The sequence below is a fragment of the Saccoglossus kowalevskii genome, chromosome 19 (genome assembly GCF_978046115.1).
Source record: "Saccoglossus kowalevskii chromosome 19, keSacKowa6.1, whole genome shotgun sequence".
In the NCBI taxonomy this organism is placed as follows: Eukaryota; Metazoa; Hemichordata; class Enteropneusta; family Harrimaniidae; genus Saccoglossus; species Saccoglossus kowalevskii.
Genome location: NC_140659.1, coordinates 11554790 through 11570683, shown reverse-complemented (window position 1 = coordinate 11570683; position 15894 = coordinate 11554790). Strand labels below are relative to the sequence as shown.

The 15894-nt window shown below is 32.9% G+C and overlaps 1 protein-coding gene across 3 annotated transcripts in view; it reads right to left on the bottom strand.

Annotated features, from left to right (window-relative positions):
• The window catches only part of LOC102803956 (uncharacterized), a 50262-nt gene that overhangs the window by 16017 nt on the left and 18351 nt on the right, over positions 1-15894 (bottom strand). For 2 of the 3 annotated variants that reach the window (XM_085493962.1, XM_085493964.1), the window contains exons 2-9: positions 9287-9523; positions 4936-5028; positions 3508-3642; positions 3098-3211; positions 1630-1709; positions 954-1059; positions 780-837; positions 255-349 (exon numbers count right to left, since the gene is read on the bottom strand). In XM_085493962.1, coding sequence (XP_085350088.1) covers positions 255-349; positions 780-837; positions 954-1059; positions 1630-1709; positions 3098-3211; positions 3508-3642; positions 4936-5028; positions 9287-9463 — 858 coding nt within the window. In that variant the 5' untranslated portion in view covers positions 9464-9523. Of the gene's footprint in view, positions 1-254; positions 350-779; positions 838-953; positions 1060-1629; positions 1710-3097; positions 3212-3507; positions 3643-4935; positions 5029-7113; positions 7201-9286; positions 9524-15894 lie in introns of those variants that run through there. The other variant, XM_085493963.1, reaches the window with a different exon arrangement.

The following is a 15894-nucleotide window of genomic DNA, read 5'->3' as shown; positions in this document are numbered from 1 at the left end:
TCAGACTAAATGCGCATAATTTTCTAAAAGCTACAGACTGATAACAATTTTGAGTAAAATCCAAGAAAAATGTAACATTTTATTTTGTGAATGGTGATGAAAATTGACTTTGCTGCTCAACCACTAATTTCAGTATAGATGAATATTCATGAATTTCATTGTGATCTTTAAGATAGTGAAGATTCATCCACTAAAACTCAAACGCTTAAAAAAAACGATCGGTAGCAGAAATAAGCAGTTTACAGAATACTTACGTATGGTAGTCTAATGGTTGTACCAAGACTTCTTATGACATCCATAATATGGTCAATACTGGGCTGATCAGAGTCCCATACTAGACCTATACTTACTGAAAATAAACAGAACATCATAAAGTGGTATTATCCTAAAAGCAGATCTTTTATATACATTTATATAACCGCATGTTCTAATAATTGAGCAAATACAGTAAACAGGAAAAACTAATTTAAAACTTGACAAAAATTACACCTGGGTAATCTTTTGAATTCCAGGATATTTCCAGCATAATTTTGGAAATTTTTCAGTAATTTTTTCGTAATTTCATGGTTAGTTTGAAAATTACAAGAATTGTCAACACTACACATAGGTGGCGCCATTCACATTGTTGAATACTAGTAGTTATAAAGTAAACAAAGTATACAAAAATATTATATATTGAACACAGAGGGCGCCTGTAACATCATAAGTACCTGGTAAAAGAATAAAATTCAAATTGGCCAAAGTAATTCACAAGTGCCCATATAAGATATAATATTTACCTATTTCTGGACAATTAACAAGAGATCGTTTGATTTGAATAGTTTTACCACAGTTACTCTGTAAAATAAAAAAATCGTTTTAATTGTGTAAATTTATGTAACCTGATGAAATACACATTATAACAGTAAATGCAAATCTCACATAAAACAAACATTGTGACAAATGATACTCACAGGGCAGTTTCGTAAATCACCAACTCCGCCAGCATTGGCTAATAATTTACTAAACATAGATGGTTCACTTGTAATATTTTCTTTTATTATCAGCTTGGCTTGTGTACTATCAAAAAAAAAAATAAATACGGAATTACAATGAAGTCAGACAAAGTGTTCTATTTTTAACATAATCCCAGCATGAGTGATGCAATATGATACGTTGAAAAAAACCTGTCAAACAAACAAGCTGCTCTCGGATTGGTCAGAATGATAGGTGTTAGGGTTAGGTAACTAATCAGGCACAAGTTTATAAGTAGTTTCACATTGACACACTCAAAACAGAGGTGAATTTTTGTGAATCCATCCACATTGCAACACTATACAAAAGCGTTAACCAATGATATTTGAACAAACAATGAAACAGGAACTTAAAACAGTCCCCAACTTTCGGCCATGCTGAAAATCATTGAAAATTCAACATTTTGTTCATAATTATCTTAATTTGATCATCAATTATTTTACACAGTCACAGAACTATAATAAAGATATAAAAAACAGAGATAAAAAAATTTTTTTTTTTTTTCTGTTAATCCAACTGATGGATCTGAACCATAATAAAGAGATAAACGAAGCGGTAGCGATAAGTGAGAAAAACTACTTTTTTATTTCACTGAGATATAAAATATTAACTCACCATAGAGCTGTAGCAGATACATAATGTACCATCTGTGTAAATGGTAACGGTTCAGAAGTAGCACCACATGAGCACTCGCACTAAAACAAACAATGATATATACATTCTGTATTATTATTAGAAATCAGAGTTGAATAACGACATAGAAATTCTCAGTTAATTGAGACCAGGTTAATATTAGGACACTCCTAATATAAGTATGTGTAGGAATTTTATTTTTATAAGAACCTGTCGATGACCTAGCAATCGTAATTCGGCTACAACAACCGCTAGACTACACATGTATCAGATATAAGCATGTAGTGAACTAAATATGAACATTAACTTTTTCACCATTAATTCCTGTTTTTTCATCACAAATTCACGAAATAGTCTAGTCGTTTTATAGTCTGCACTTTCCTTAAGAAGATTGTGACAAAAAATCCATTTTTTGCGTGAAAACTGAAAATTAACTCAAATTTTTTTTGTTGGCTCCAAAATTAGGGTTCATTTCCAGAAATATTAATGAATATAAAAAAAGGTGCAGAAAAATTTGAAAGTTTGGTGGTGAAATGTGGAATATTTGATGGTCTAAATTTGTGTGAAATCTATGTTCTGATTTACTGTAAACTGTAGCAATTCAATTTAAAGGTGCTTCTTTGCACAAAGGGGGAACCATCACTGATATTCACACACAATGAAATTTAAACATTTTGTACACACCTTGTTTGCTCTATTATTGCAGTAGCTTGACATGGTCAATGATAGTTATCACACCCCCACCAACATGGAGTCACTATGGCAACAGGGCAATAACTATCAGGGACAATGTCACGCTAGAAATGCTTATAAACCAAAAATTGCATTTATTATATGTTGACTCATTTAAATATTACTTTAATCCTTATTTAGAGTCAGTGTATAAGTAACCAGGGGGTTTGATTAGGGTCAATATATTTTATTTTTACCGCAAATACACCTCTGTCTTTTAGGTTAAGTACATGTGCTACTAATAAAGGAAATACAGTATTCTTTAAAATAAAACCATCAAATAATTCATAATAGTTGCAATATAGCTAAGTGAATGAGATGTGGTTTTTTCGCAGAATGCTTAGAATCTCGTATGTGAATAGAATCACGAATGAAGATGTCCTTGAAAGGGCAGGGACTACAAGGTCTCTCGTCAATGAAATAAGTAAGAGGCAGGCAACGTTCTTTGGACATGTGATGAGGAGAAAAGAAATGGAGCATTTAGTTACGACAGGGAAAATTGATGGGAAACGAAGCAGGTGTAGACAGACAGAGAGAGAAGATGCTCGGCAGTATGACGTCATGGTTACAGGAGAAAAAGCCAACACAAAACGATATCGTGCACTTGGAACCGTGATAGATGAGATCAATGATAGCCAACGCTATGCAGCATGGCACAGAATGAATCAATAGTCTCAAAGTGCAGCTATAACATGAAGGAAGCTGTACATGTTCTCACCTGTTCTATAAGAGTCATAGCAAACTTCTGATGCGCAAGACAATGCTTGGCGTCGCACATGTCTTCCTTCACAGTGTGAGCGACGTGGAAATGTATACGAGTTAAAATATTCTCCTGCATAAGAGAAAACAGTGTAATCAACAAGAGTGCATCCCTTGACAAAGCCTACTGATTCAATTTCATTAGGCCGAAAAAAAATATAAATTGTACACGTCTGGAACCCTACCTTTCCATACTTTGTGAGAAGTCATGTCATGAGAATACATGTAGTACGCGAATGAGCCAAATTTTTTTCTTTCTATGTGTTAAAGTTAGGTATGGGCATTCCATCAATGTTGTACTACAAAATAACTCAATATGTGTAGTATTTCATTGACAACAACTTTTAAGTAACCATGGAGATAACTTACGAAGCATTCTGCCGCATCATCCATACATCCTAACTGAAATCTTTGTTGATCTTTGAAGGTTTCTGCTAAAGCTTTTCTCAGAGTATTTGGAGGTAATGCTGATTCGTCACTATGTTGAAACTGTGTAAATATAACCTGAAAACAACAACAATATATTTACAATATAGGTGTATTATATATGGTGTAGTCTACGGCTTTTCACCACCAGTTCCCTCTTTTCATTAAAGATTCACAAAATATTCCAATTTCACTTTCCTTCAGAAGGAAATTTTTTGAGTAAAAACTGAAAATTGACTCAAATTTTGTCTGTTGGCTCCAAAATAAGAGTTCATTTCCAGGAATATTGAAGAATACGAAAAAAAAAGCGCATTTTGTGAAAACTGAACAATTTTTTTTCTGCATCTTAATGATCGATGGTTGGAAGGTCACTATACATATATAGCACGAAATTGAAATTCAATGTGAAGCAATTTCCATAAAATCTTTCAGCAATGCAAACCCAGAAAAAAATAATTTGTTTTCTATACAACCAGGTTCATCCCTTCAGAATTTATCCAACTATTTCACTCATGTTTCTATCTGAACATTAAATACTTCCGCCTCGGGTACACCAAAGAATTCAACAGCAAATGCATGATAGGATTTTTTTGTAGTGCCATACTGTAAAACAATTTATTTTCACTTGAAATTTATTTTTTGATATATCACTGAAGGGATGCTTCAGTGAAAGTAAAATCCAGTGAATATACATTTTTTTTTATATTTTACATACAAACTCTTCAAAATCAGTGAAAATAAACTCCATGCAAAACAGCCGAAATGACATTTCATTGAAAATTAATTCCAGCTAAAAAGTATTTTACAGTACCATAGCCAATAAATGGTATAACACATCAGGTTTTGAAAGCTGTAATATTCAGATTTCTACAAATTCTTTAATACAACCTTAAACAACAAACTTGTTAATTAAAAGCCTAGACAGCAGCAACATTTATATTACGAGGATACCTCAAAGTATGCACGAAGACAGTACAGCTGCAGTATCGACCGACGCGCAACACTGTCTGAGTGCATACTTTGCAGTATTCTTGTAATAACCTTATTATTATACATCTTTTCCTTCCAAGGATACATCACGGGAATGCCTAAATCCAAAATGTTTAGAACAGAATCAGCGAACTTCTTTGTGTGGAGTCCGGTCAAACTCTGGTGGCAGCCACGTTTGTTTTTATTTTTAGAGAATGCACATAAATCATTCCATAATTGGAATTCGTATTTCCTAATTTGGTAGGATGAAAATACCCAGTAAAATACTGCAAAATTATGGCACGCTGTAACATATGGCGTTACGATGACAGTTGTATAATAATAAATATATTATTTCCTAATCAGTAACATACAGTACTATAACCAGGAATATTCTCTTACCTTCAGGGCACAAAAGATACAGGAATTGCCCATGCAAGCATGGCCAGTTAATAATCTAAAACTTCTTCTAAAGACATCTAAATGCCATAAAACCTAAAAAATATAAATATGAATACTAATTCATGAGATACATGTGTAATAAATAGATTTATAACAGAATGGATTCATACTTGTTAGAAAACTGTACAGGTAATGATTGGATGACAAAAGCGGTTGTCTGGGGTAAACGAGACAAACCACCACCAAGGTTGACTCCTAAGAGGTATAAACTTTAAAAGCATCCCATCCTATAAGGTTATTACCTCACACAATGATACTACGTACTGCCCGAGTGCATACATTGCACTATCCTCGTAATAACCGTATTATTATTAATTTTTCCCTCGCAGAATACATCATGGGAATGCCAAAATCCAAAACGTTTAGAACAGATTTAGCGAACTTCTTTGTGGGGTCCCTGGGGGCAGCCATGTTTGTTTTTTGTTATTAGAGGACGCTTACACACGTAATCGTTCCATATTTGGAATTCACGTTTCCTAATATGGTAGGATGAAAATACCCCTTAAAATACCGCAAAATTACGGCACGCTGTAACTTATAGTGTGACAGATGTATAATAATAAACAATCATACTTAATGTAATATATTTTGTTAGTTGTAGATTGTGAAAACTTTCTGTTTCACTGGTATGAACTTACTGATTTAGACTGATCCATGTACACATGGGTATTCACACATCATATATACAACATGTAGTTCTACTCAGAAATAGATGAGTGCAAGGTCTAAATGCTTTGCTTAAACAATGTAGGTACTCCTAAATAAAGCTTTACTAGTAGGAGTACATGTATGACTTTAACATCTAGACAATTTGAGTTTTTGGACAAGATGAAATACTTATTTTTTTTAAAATAATAACAAATTGACAATTTTTCATCATATAAAGGACACCATTTACCGTTAACCTGTAAAACATACCAATCTCATTAAAACATTTGTAGCAATAATTTTTTTTATTTCAGTATCATTAGTAAATGTACCCCTTCATTTTTATAAGCTTGATAGACTAATTGTAACTGATCTTCTTAATGGACGCCTACTGAGTCATATAGTGGAATTCAGTAATTGGAAACTCTTAACTGGTGTATCTATTCATCTAGGCAAATGATATTAAGGCACATGTGACAGTAAAATTTCACACTAACTTTAGAATGAATATCAATTTTAATAACAAATATTGTCCTTAGAAGGAATGAGAAAAAATTGACTCATACACGTTTATGTCATCCACTTGAACAACCCTGTATACATGTACAAGTACATGGACATTCAAACAAATCAAAGGCAGTAGATTAATATGTAAACATACATTTAATTCTTGTTTAAAATGTGATGTATAAAACAAAATTTAGTGGAAATGCATTTTCCCTTGTATTTTTTAAAACTGCAAAAAAAAGAATCTGATTAAAATCTGATATATTGTATGGCATGTATTTCTTCTCAAATAATTAGTACTATAATTTTTATTATTTTGTGACTCTGATGATGTTTTTTATTACTTATTTTGCATTACTTTAACAATCACCATCCTGTGGGCTTCTGCGATTACTAAAGCTTTAAACAAACTACCAGCAGATGAATAATTATTTAAACTGAATTAAAATAAAATATATGAAGAATAAATAAATACATATAGTGTATTTAAAAAAATTTAAATAAAAAAAAATAGTTAATAAAGCATAGCATAAACTAGGATCTTATTTTAATCAGATTGCTGCAAGACTTGAATTTCAGTGTTCAGTGGCACCAAATGTCAGGGCAAACACATCCAGAAGATGCCTTAGACTCATGGAAATTGTGAGGAAGATTTTTGAAGACATAAGTCAATAATCCCAAAAACTGCCTCCATGGCATTCATTGATTTTTTACTATTTAAATGTCCTCTCAAATAGAATAAATAGACACCCCCAAAAAATGATCCCATGGACTAAAAGATCACATTGCACACATACACATACGTACAGTACATAAATAGCTACACGTATGTATACTAACTGAATCACGATCACAACTTGGACTAAAAATCGCACGTAGCTTGAAGTAGAAAACTAAGTGCATGTTCATTCTACTATCAATCAGATCACGTTCACCATGATTTTCACACACATGTACATGTACCTCACTGAAATGAAACACTTCCATTTCTTTAAAACTACTTCAGTTCTGGAAATAGACGCAGCACTAATGTGGTAATCCGGGAATCCAAATGAATAATCCAATTGTGTTCAGACGGATTTAAAGCAGACTTTGTATCATGAGTATCTGGCTAATCAGTTTAAGTAAGAACAAAAAACGTGCGAGTATGTTACCATTTACGTCAAGCTTATACATTGTATGACATTTGACCAGAAGGTGAAAGTCTAATGAACCATACGTGTATAAGGACAGACTGCCAATTAGCATAAATTGGCAGCAAAAAATGTCAGCCTAATGTCTTACTACGATATTGAAGCTCTCATTGAAACACATGTTCAAAGTAAAAGTAGAAATATAGACATGCTGAATACCATATTGCTTAAAAGAATGGTAGTCTTCAATTCAGAACAAGACTTTATACCCATTTGCATGAAAGTAAACATTACTAGTTTAAAACACCCAAGAAATGAGGGCGCATCACATTTGACTAGGGTAATATTTACAGCTATTTTAAAATCAGTTTGAGTTCATTTCAGCAATTGTTTATTTTGGGACAAAAATTTACAAAACAGTAGACTTCCAACATAAGGTGTACAAAGGTCAACGACCTGTTCAGCCTTATGCATGACCCCTAATAGTGACACATCCTTGTACTTTATGGGGGTATTGTTGTCCTATAATAGTTTTGAATTTGCTGTGTTGAACTGTTTTTGAACTTTTTCGAAATAGTCAATAAATTGTCATTTGTAGTCAGTTTTGGACCCCAAGAAAGTACCAGGATGCGTGACTTTTCAGGGGTCCTGTACACAGTAAACCAGGGTCCTAGCTTTATTTCCCTGAATAACAATACAATAACCATACAGCCTTTACACATACATGTACATAAATAGGAGACTAACCCATATGGCCACGGCTAATGAATGAACACATAAAATGGATAACCATATGGTATCTAGGGTATGGCTTATTTTTATACGAGAACATACCATTTGCAAAACAAAGAAAATTAGAAATACATAAATTTATGTAAACGACAGAGATTTGTCTATGGACAGAATAGCATTTGAATGATCAAATAAACAATAAATTTAATTGCTGATTTATGAGCATTGTTGTTAGAAATAATACAATACCAGGCCTTCAATTTCACTAAGACATCAAAAGCAACTGCCTCAATGTCCAAGAATTTTTCCTTGGTATGCTTTGAAAAATCAGACTTTTTCCCCATACTATTTTTAGATGCTAACCAATTTATCAATTTAAAGTTCAAGAGCTAGGGTACATCATGTAATAGAATTATAGAATTAGAATTATAGAATTATAGAGGCATGGAACACTACTCAATGAGAGAACATTGATGAAAGAGGGATGTATTCCACGGCTCAAAATTAACTGGCTGTCCAGTTTTAGAAATAGGATGTCCACCTGATTTAAGGAAGGCATGATCAAAAGTGATATGGCAAATAGTGCCCTCACAGTTCGATCCTAAACACACTGAAATCTTACAAAAAACAAGATTTGAACAAGATTACTGTACTCCTAGTTTTAATATGGTGTTGTTATTTTTTAGAAAAAGATGATTTTTACTGACATTCTCATGAAAATCTATTTGGAAGTGTTATTTTTCTTCAGCAATAAAATAGGTAATAATATTGGAACAGGAAACATGCATTATATTTTTGTTTTGTCCCAATGGTAACTAGTTTTTATATGTGGTTGTCCCATACCAAATAAGAGTGTTCGGGACAACCCTCAATTTCAAGCCCTGTATTGCATAGCCTGGAATCCAGCCATTCAGGGTGCCCTTCTCAACACTCAAGAATGGTCGGGTGAATCGCTATGTAAATATGTAGACGTCACATAATTCTGTGTCATCACCGATCGACTGTCTCCATTACATTACCATGGAAACTCGTATGCGCAGACTGTCTCATACAGTGTGTACATGTAAGGCCTGCCTGCCCACATGCTTTCAGACCGATTCCGATTCACTTGTCTATTATTCGTAGAGTTTTCCAAGTCTCATGATAATAGAAGCATCTCGTCTATTTATCCTTACAGAATCTAACCCATCCACAGAGTATGCATTCCTAATATATGTATAAAAACAAACGTACATAAGCCGAGTATATTTTGACAGTAAAGTGAAACTCACCTGTACGGCACTATTGAGGAAGCAATTATTTTCACCCGGTGCATTGAGAAGTCCCTTTGTATTAGTTATGGACATACTATTCCTAGGGTTGTAGTACTGACGTTGGAGACTTGATGAATCGTACCAAGTCGCCATCTTTGTTTTAAGCCGAGCTAAATTACTTGTAATGTGCAGCATAGGGCAGGTGGATCAAAATTGGACTCAAGAACTTACATCTTGGTGTCTTTTATTTAAAACCTGGAAGGGAAAGTGAGAACACATTATTACGATGACAGCTGTAATCTTGGTAGTCAGTGCCGTCGACACAAGGAAGATGGTGAAGAAAAATTAAAAATCACATGTGTTGCCTATGGCTTAAATAATGCCCAAAAATTTGTCTTGGTGCTTTTCGTAATATTCAGATATTCCCTTATACTAAAGGCAATTTTAACAATTTTTGCTTTGAAAATGCGCGTCCTCTCAACTCCACTAAGTTTCAGCTATGAAATGTATTTTTACTTGTATTGCAAATGCTCTTTATTTTCAATAAAATCTTTTCTATTCGCATTTACTGTAGCAAAGTATTAATGAAGAAGTTGAAATTTTCACTCAACATTCATCAATAAGTGCACTGTGGCATGATTTTTATATTAACTTTTTTTGAATGCTAGATATTTGTCCTGCCCAAAATTTAATGCAAAGATTTTCACATTTTGTCAAATTTTCAAAAATGTCATGATCATTTTGGACTGTTCTTACAGTTTAAGATATTGCCTTTAGTTTTTGATCAAACGTTTTATCAATTTATTTCAACATTTCATGCGCGAAGGAGCAGACTACAAATTCATTTTGTACACGTAGATGGTGCCAAAATGGTTAATGTGAGTACAACACTATTGTATTAAAGCAATCATTTCCACAGAGTTTCAATTTCCTTTTTTTAATTAATGTTTTCTAATATATTACTTACTCCAGTAATTCAATAAAAAGAAACATAATGAATTCAATCATGTTTTAAAATGTGCTTGTAATTTTAATATTAATACCATATTTCACTGATATAAGCTGTCGCAAAATAATTTTTTTTTTTAGTTTGGTTTAAATTGATATGCTGGATTAGCTTGCATACATTATTCTAATCATGTTCCACACGTACAATATTACTGTCTGTATACAGATACACTGCACTGATATGCTTGGCCACTTTATAATTCAGTGTGATTTAGAAGCAGCCAATTAAAACAACGAACTGCAGATCCACTCGATTTTTACTTAGAATTCAATTTTACTATTTTGCACTGAACAGATTTTTGGCAAAAATAAAACCCACTTTTCCCGCTGATTGGCATGCAATTTATGCTAAAACTAGTGAAATAAATGATAAATCATTTAAAATAAATTAATTATACCAATACAGTGTTGAATTTCCAATGCTAGGATAACCTGTGCTGAGGGTCAACTCTGCAAACATATTTAATATGACATGCGAAAGATATGACAGCTGGCGATATAGTGAAACATATGGTAAAGTAGGCAGTACTCTGTTTCCATACAGCAACAACATCATGATCCAAACAGTATACAGAGTTGAGTGCTTTGAAAGATCATTTTCAGTGTATCTATTTACTTTACAGATATTTACTATGTGCATATGTAATTTTTTATAGATTTGCAAATAAGTGAAATAAATGTGCAGTTGTTGTGTTAATCAAACTTATTTACAATTTCAATTGTGTGGAGAACAAAGCAATTGTCAAATTTGGGAAGCTTTCATCTAACCTGTCTTAGCATAACCAAAGTATTGCATTTGCATTGCAAATTTAACTCATTTGCATAACCCATGCATTTATCACAATCTCATCACATAATTTGCATATTGTTTATTTAAATCAGTTCTTAAAAGAGAATGAGCTTGGAGTTAGGTTTGTTCAATTTTAGCCTGTCAGAAGAACTTTTCTAAAATTATGGAGAATATTCAATGGTAATTTTAACAAGCAGCCTGTCGGCTGAGATACAGTAGCTCCGCTGTTAGCAATGCACATTTCAATTAAAGAACTGAAGATATCATTAGAAAATGAACAATATGTATAGTATCAAAGCAAAGGACCTTGCTGTTTTCAAAAATATCACTTTTCACCAAAAATGACAAAAATAATCATCAAAATTAAGTAATTGAAGATATCACCACGAAATTAACAAGGTCCACATGTAATACCTATATATGTAATATAAAAGCAATCAGACTTGCGGTTTTTAACAAGAAGTCGAAAATCTCACTTTTTACCAAAAATGACAAAAATATTCACCAAAATTAAAGATATCATTACAAAATGAACAAATCTGAGAGAGGTCCACATGTAGTACCTATGTATGTAATATAAAAGCAATTGGACTTGCGGTTTTCAACAAGAAGTTGAAAATATCACTTTTTACCAAAAATAACAAAAATATTCACCAAAATTAGAGAATTAAAGATATTATTACAAAATGAACAAATCTGAGACAGGTTCACTTGTAGTACCTATGTATGTGATATCAAAGCAATTGGACTTGCGGTTTTAAACAAGAAGTCGAAAATATCACTTTTTACCAAAAATTACAAAAATATTTACCAAAATTAGAGAATTGAAGATATCATTACAAAATGAACAAATCTGAGAGAGGTCTACATGTAGTACCTATATATGTAATATCAAAGCAATTGAACTAGCGTTTTTTAACAAGAAGTCGAAAATATCACTTTTTACTAAAAATGGCAAAAATATTCACCAAAATTAGAGAACTAAAGATATCATTACAAAATGAACAAATCTGAGAGAGTTCCACATGTAGTACCTATATATGTAATATCAAAGCAATTGGACTTGCGGTTTTTAACAAGAAGTTGAAAATATCACTTTTTACTAAAAATGACAAAAATATTCACCAAAATTAGAGAATTAAAGATATCATTACACAAGCAGCCTGTCGGCTGAGATAGCTCCGCTGTTAGCAATGCACATGGCAATTAAAGAACAGAAGATATCATTAGAAAATGAACAAATCTGAGAGAGGTCCACATGTAGTACCTATATATGTAATATCAAAGCAATTGGACTTGCGGTTTTCAACAAGAAGTTGAAAATATCACTTTTTACCAAAAATTACAAAAATATTCACCAAAATTAGAGAATTGAAGATATCATTACAAAATGAACAAATCTGAGAGAGGTCAACATGTAGTACCTATATATGTAATATCAAAGCAATTGGACTTGCGGTTTTCAACAAGAAGTCGAAAATATCACTTTTTACCAAAAATGACAAAAATATTCACCAAAATTAGAGAATTAAAGATATCATTACAAAATGAACAAATCTGAGAGAGGTCCACATGTAGTACCTATATATGTAATATCAAAGCAATTGGACTTGCGGTTTTCAACAAGAAGTTGAAAATATCACTTTTTACCAAAAATTACAAAAATATTCACCAAAATTAGAGAATTGAAGATATCATTACAAAATGAACAAATCTGAGAGAGGTCAACATGTAGTACCTATATATGTAATATCAAAGCAATTGGACTTGCGGTTTTCAACAAGAAGTCGAAAATATCACTTTTTACCAAAAATGACAAAAATATTCACCAAAATTAGAGAATTAAAGATATCATTACAAAATGAACAAATCTGAGAGAGGTCCACATGTAGTACCTATATATGTAATATCAAAGCAATTGCACTTGCGGTTTTCAACAAGAAGTCGAAAATATCACTTTTTACTAAAAATGACAAAAATATTCACCAAAATTAGGGAATTGAAGATATCATCATGAAATGAACAAATCTGAGAGAGGTCTACCCAAGGTACATATACACCAAGTATCAAAGCATTCAGGCTTGTAGTTTTCAAGAAGAAGTCAAAAAAGTAAAACATTGACACGGACGACGGAGACGGACGACGACGACGACAGACGACGACGGACAATCACTCATATGATAAGCTCCACTCGACAAAGTCGACAGCGGAGCTAAAAATGAACAAATCTGAGAGAGGTCTACCCAAGGTACATATACACAAAGTATCAAAGCATTCAGGCTTGTAGTTTTCAAGAAGAAGTCAAAAAAGTAAAACATTGACACGGACGACGCCGGACAATCACTCATATGATAAGCTCCGCTCGACAAAGTCGACAGCGGAGCTAAAAATATTATACTGGTACATGTCGGGGGGGGGGGGTATGTTTACTCTATTAGACATGCAGTAGCACAAGTGCTTACATAGATAACAAAGGTGTGTCTATGGTCAAAATAGTTTTAAATATTTAAATGACTATGTACATGTATATAATAAATGCAAATTTGGGTTCACATGCACTTCTACTGTATTAGAAATGAGCAAACTTGGTACTTATTTATGCAGATAATTGTTTATTTCTACCATACATTGCTGATACACGTGTAAGCTATTGAAATGACTTAGAAGAGGAAAACTGATACAAGATGAAGCAGAAAGGAATGCCAACACACATTCTTAACGCTTGATAGGTACGCCATGTGTAAAAACAAATGTATATATTTGTTCATAGATACAGCATACAGGGGTATCAAATGAATTCACAAAGACATGAGCAGAACCAATGTGTGTGGAAACACAAAGCAGTGTTGCTCAGAGACCTCACAGTAAAATATCACCCTAATTTTAATACATTAACATACTAGTAAATAACAAATGCAGTATTTAATTAATTGACTTTCTAGAAGATAATGGCAAAATTGCTCATACATGTAGCAAAGTTGATCATGTACTGTATGCTTAGAGGGGACAGTGAGGGAAGAGTGTCCTCCAGGATAATTCCAGTGACGGAAAATTCCATAGAATGCCCAGTCTGTTTAAATTAACTTTCAACTTCACACAGTAAGTTGCAAGTTGGGTTAATCCCTTCACTAGAATCACATTAACGATTTGGTTATGTCACTTAATTTCAAAGTGGCTCATCACAACTAAATTTCATGGCGCTGACCCCCCCCCCCCCTTAACAGAGGCATCTTAGCTCATATCACCTAAAACGTGATTTTTCCCTCACTTGCTATACATCTCACACTATTCCAGAATAGAGTAGTTTGTAATCTTATTTTTCTACGAAGCCTTGAATAATGGCATTGTACTTCTTTACAGCGCATTTTTTCTTTGAACTAGCTTAGTGTTAACACGCAGCACAATAGTGAATCAGCTTCCAACATAAATAGAGAGAAAATTAATATAATACACTAGGGGTATCCATTTAATGAGCATTCTTATTGAATTTCACTCTAAAAAGAGCACTCACTGACTTTCGTTTACATTGAAGTACATGTAATGAGGTTGTACTTAATGAAAGCATAGTACACTTACAAACATACATGTACATGTGTATGTAGTAAATCAAAATTTATTGCAACACACAAAGTGAATCAAATAGATCAACAATATCCTCATAAAATGAGTAGACATTGATCCACAAAAAACGCAAGCTACCTTTCTGTTCTCTTCCAGCATGTTTTATTGTCGTTATTTGTATTCTCCATAACTATAGGATAATATACTCAACTGAACAAGTAATAAAATCAGGGGTTGTTCTAGAAAAAAACTGCAAGAGGGAGCACTGCAATTCAGCGGCGCCACCAAGTGGGGGAGATAGGGTTCTCCCTACCAGGTTGTGAAGTTTTTGATAATTCTAAGTTGAACATTCTATGACTTCCTTGGGGCCAAAATTACTATCAGACAGGTCACAGTTGAAGACTGTGGCCACATGTGATTCCTGGTCAATCAGAATTTTATGGTTGCCAGAGGATCTGCTAGAATGAGAAATGGAGAAAATCCCTGATACAATATTTTATTGAACTGTACAACAAGTAATGGTTTTGTAGACTTTGTAAACGCATTGTATTATTCAGTAACAAGCTTATAAAATTATTTAGTAGGCGGGTAAGGATTTAGGTTTTATTTTAGTTTATTTTTTTCTCCAATGGACTTTCTTATTTTTATTGCAATCATGCATAGAACTGAAGACAATAAAATAAGAATACAGTTAGTCATAGCAGAGGATTTCCTTTGTCGAAAACAATTATTTTTATCCATACATACCATTGTAAGATACAACCCCACCCTCTTCTCCATATACAATTTTTGGTTTATATGAGTTTTTGTTTTGAGATGTGCTTATAATAGAGCAAACACAGTATTCCTAGAGTCTGCCTAAAACAAAGCAAGAATTAAATACTAGTATATCATTAAATTACTGAACTTGACACTGTCAAAACAATACAGTGGGCTGCATTGCTCTCTGTAGAGGTCACAGACACACATTAATAAACCAGGGAGCTAATTTTAGCATGTACATATGTTAGGAACACAATTAGAAAGGATACTCAAGCAGAATGTCTATGCTTGTAGCTGTACAATTACATTTAGTTTTTCTTAGAAACCACACACTTATATTATGTAGGGAAAATGAAACAAGTAGTTGTGTCACCTCATGTGTGTATTTATGTGATTATACACTTAAAATATAAAAGAATGGAAAATTGAAAAATTTAATTCGATCTTAACCCTTTGGTCATTGAAGTCTAATTTTTTCCATATTTTTCAAAATTCAAGGGTAAAC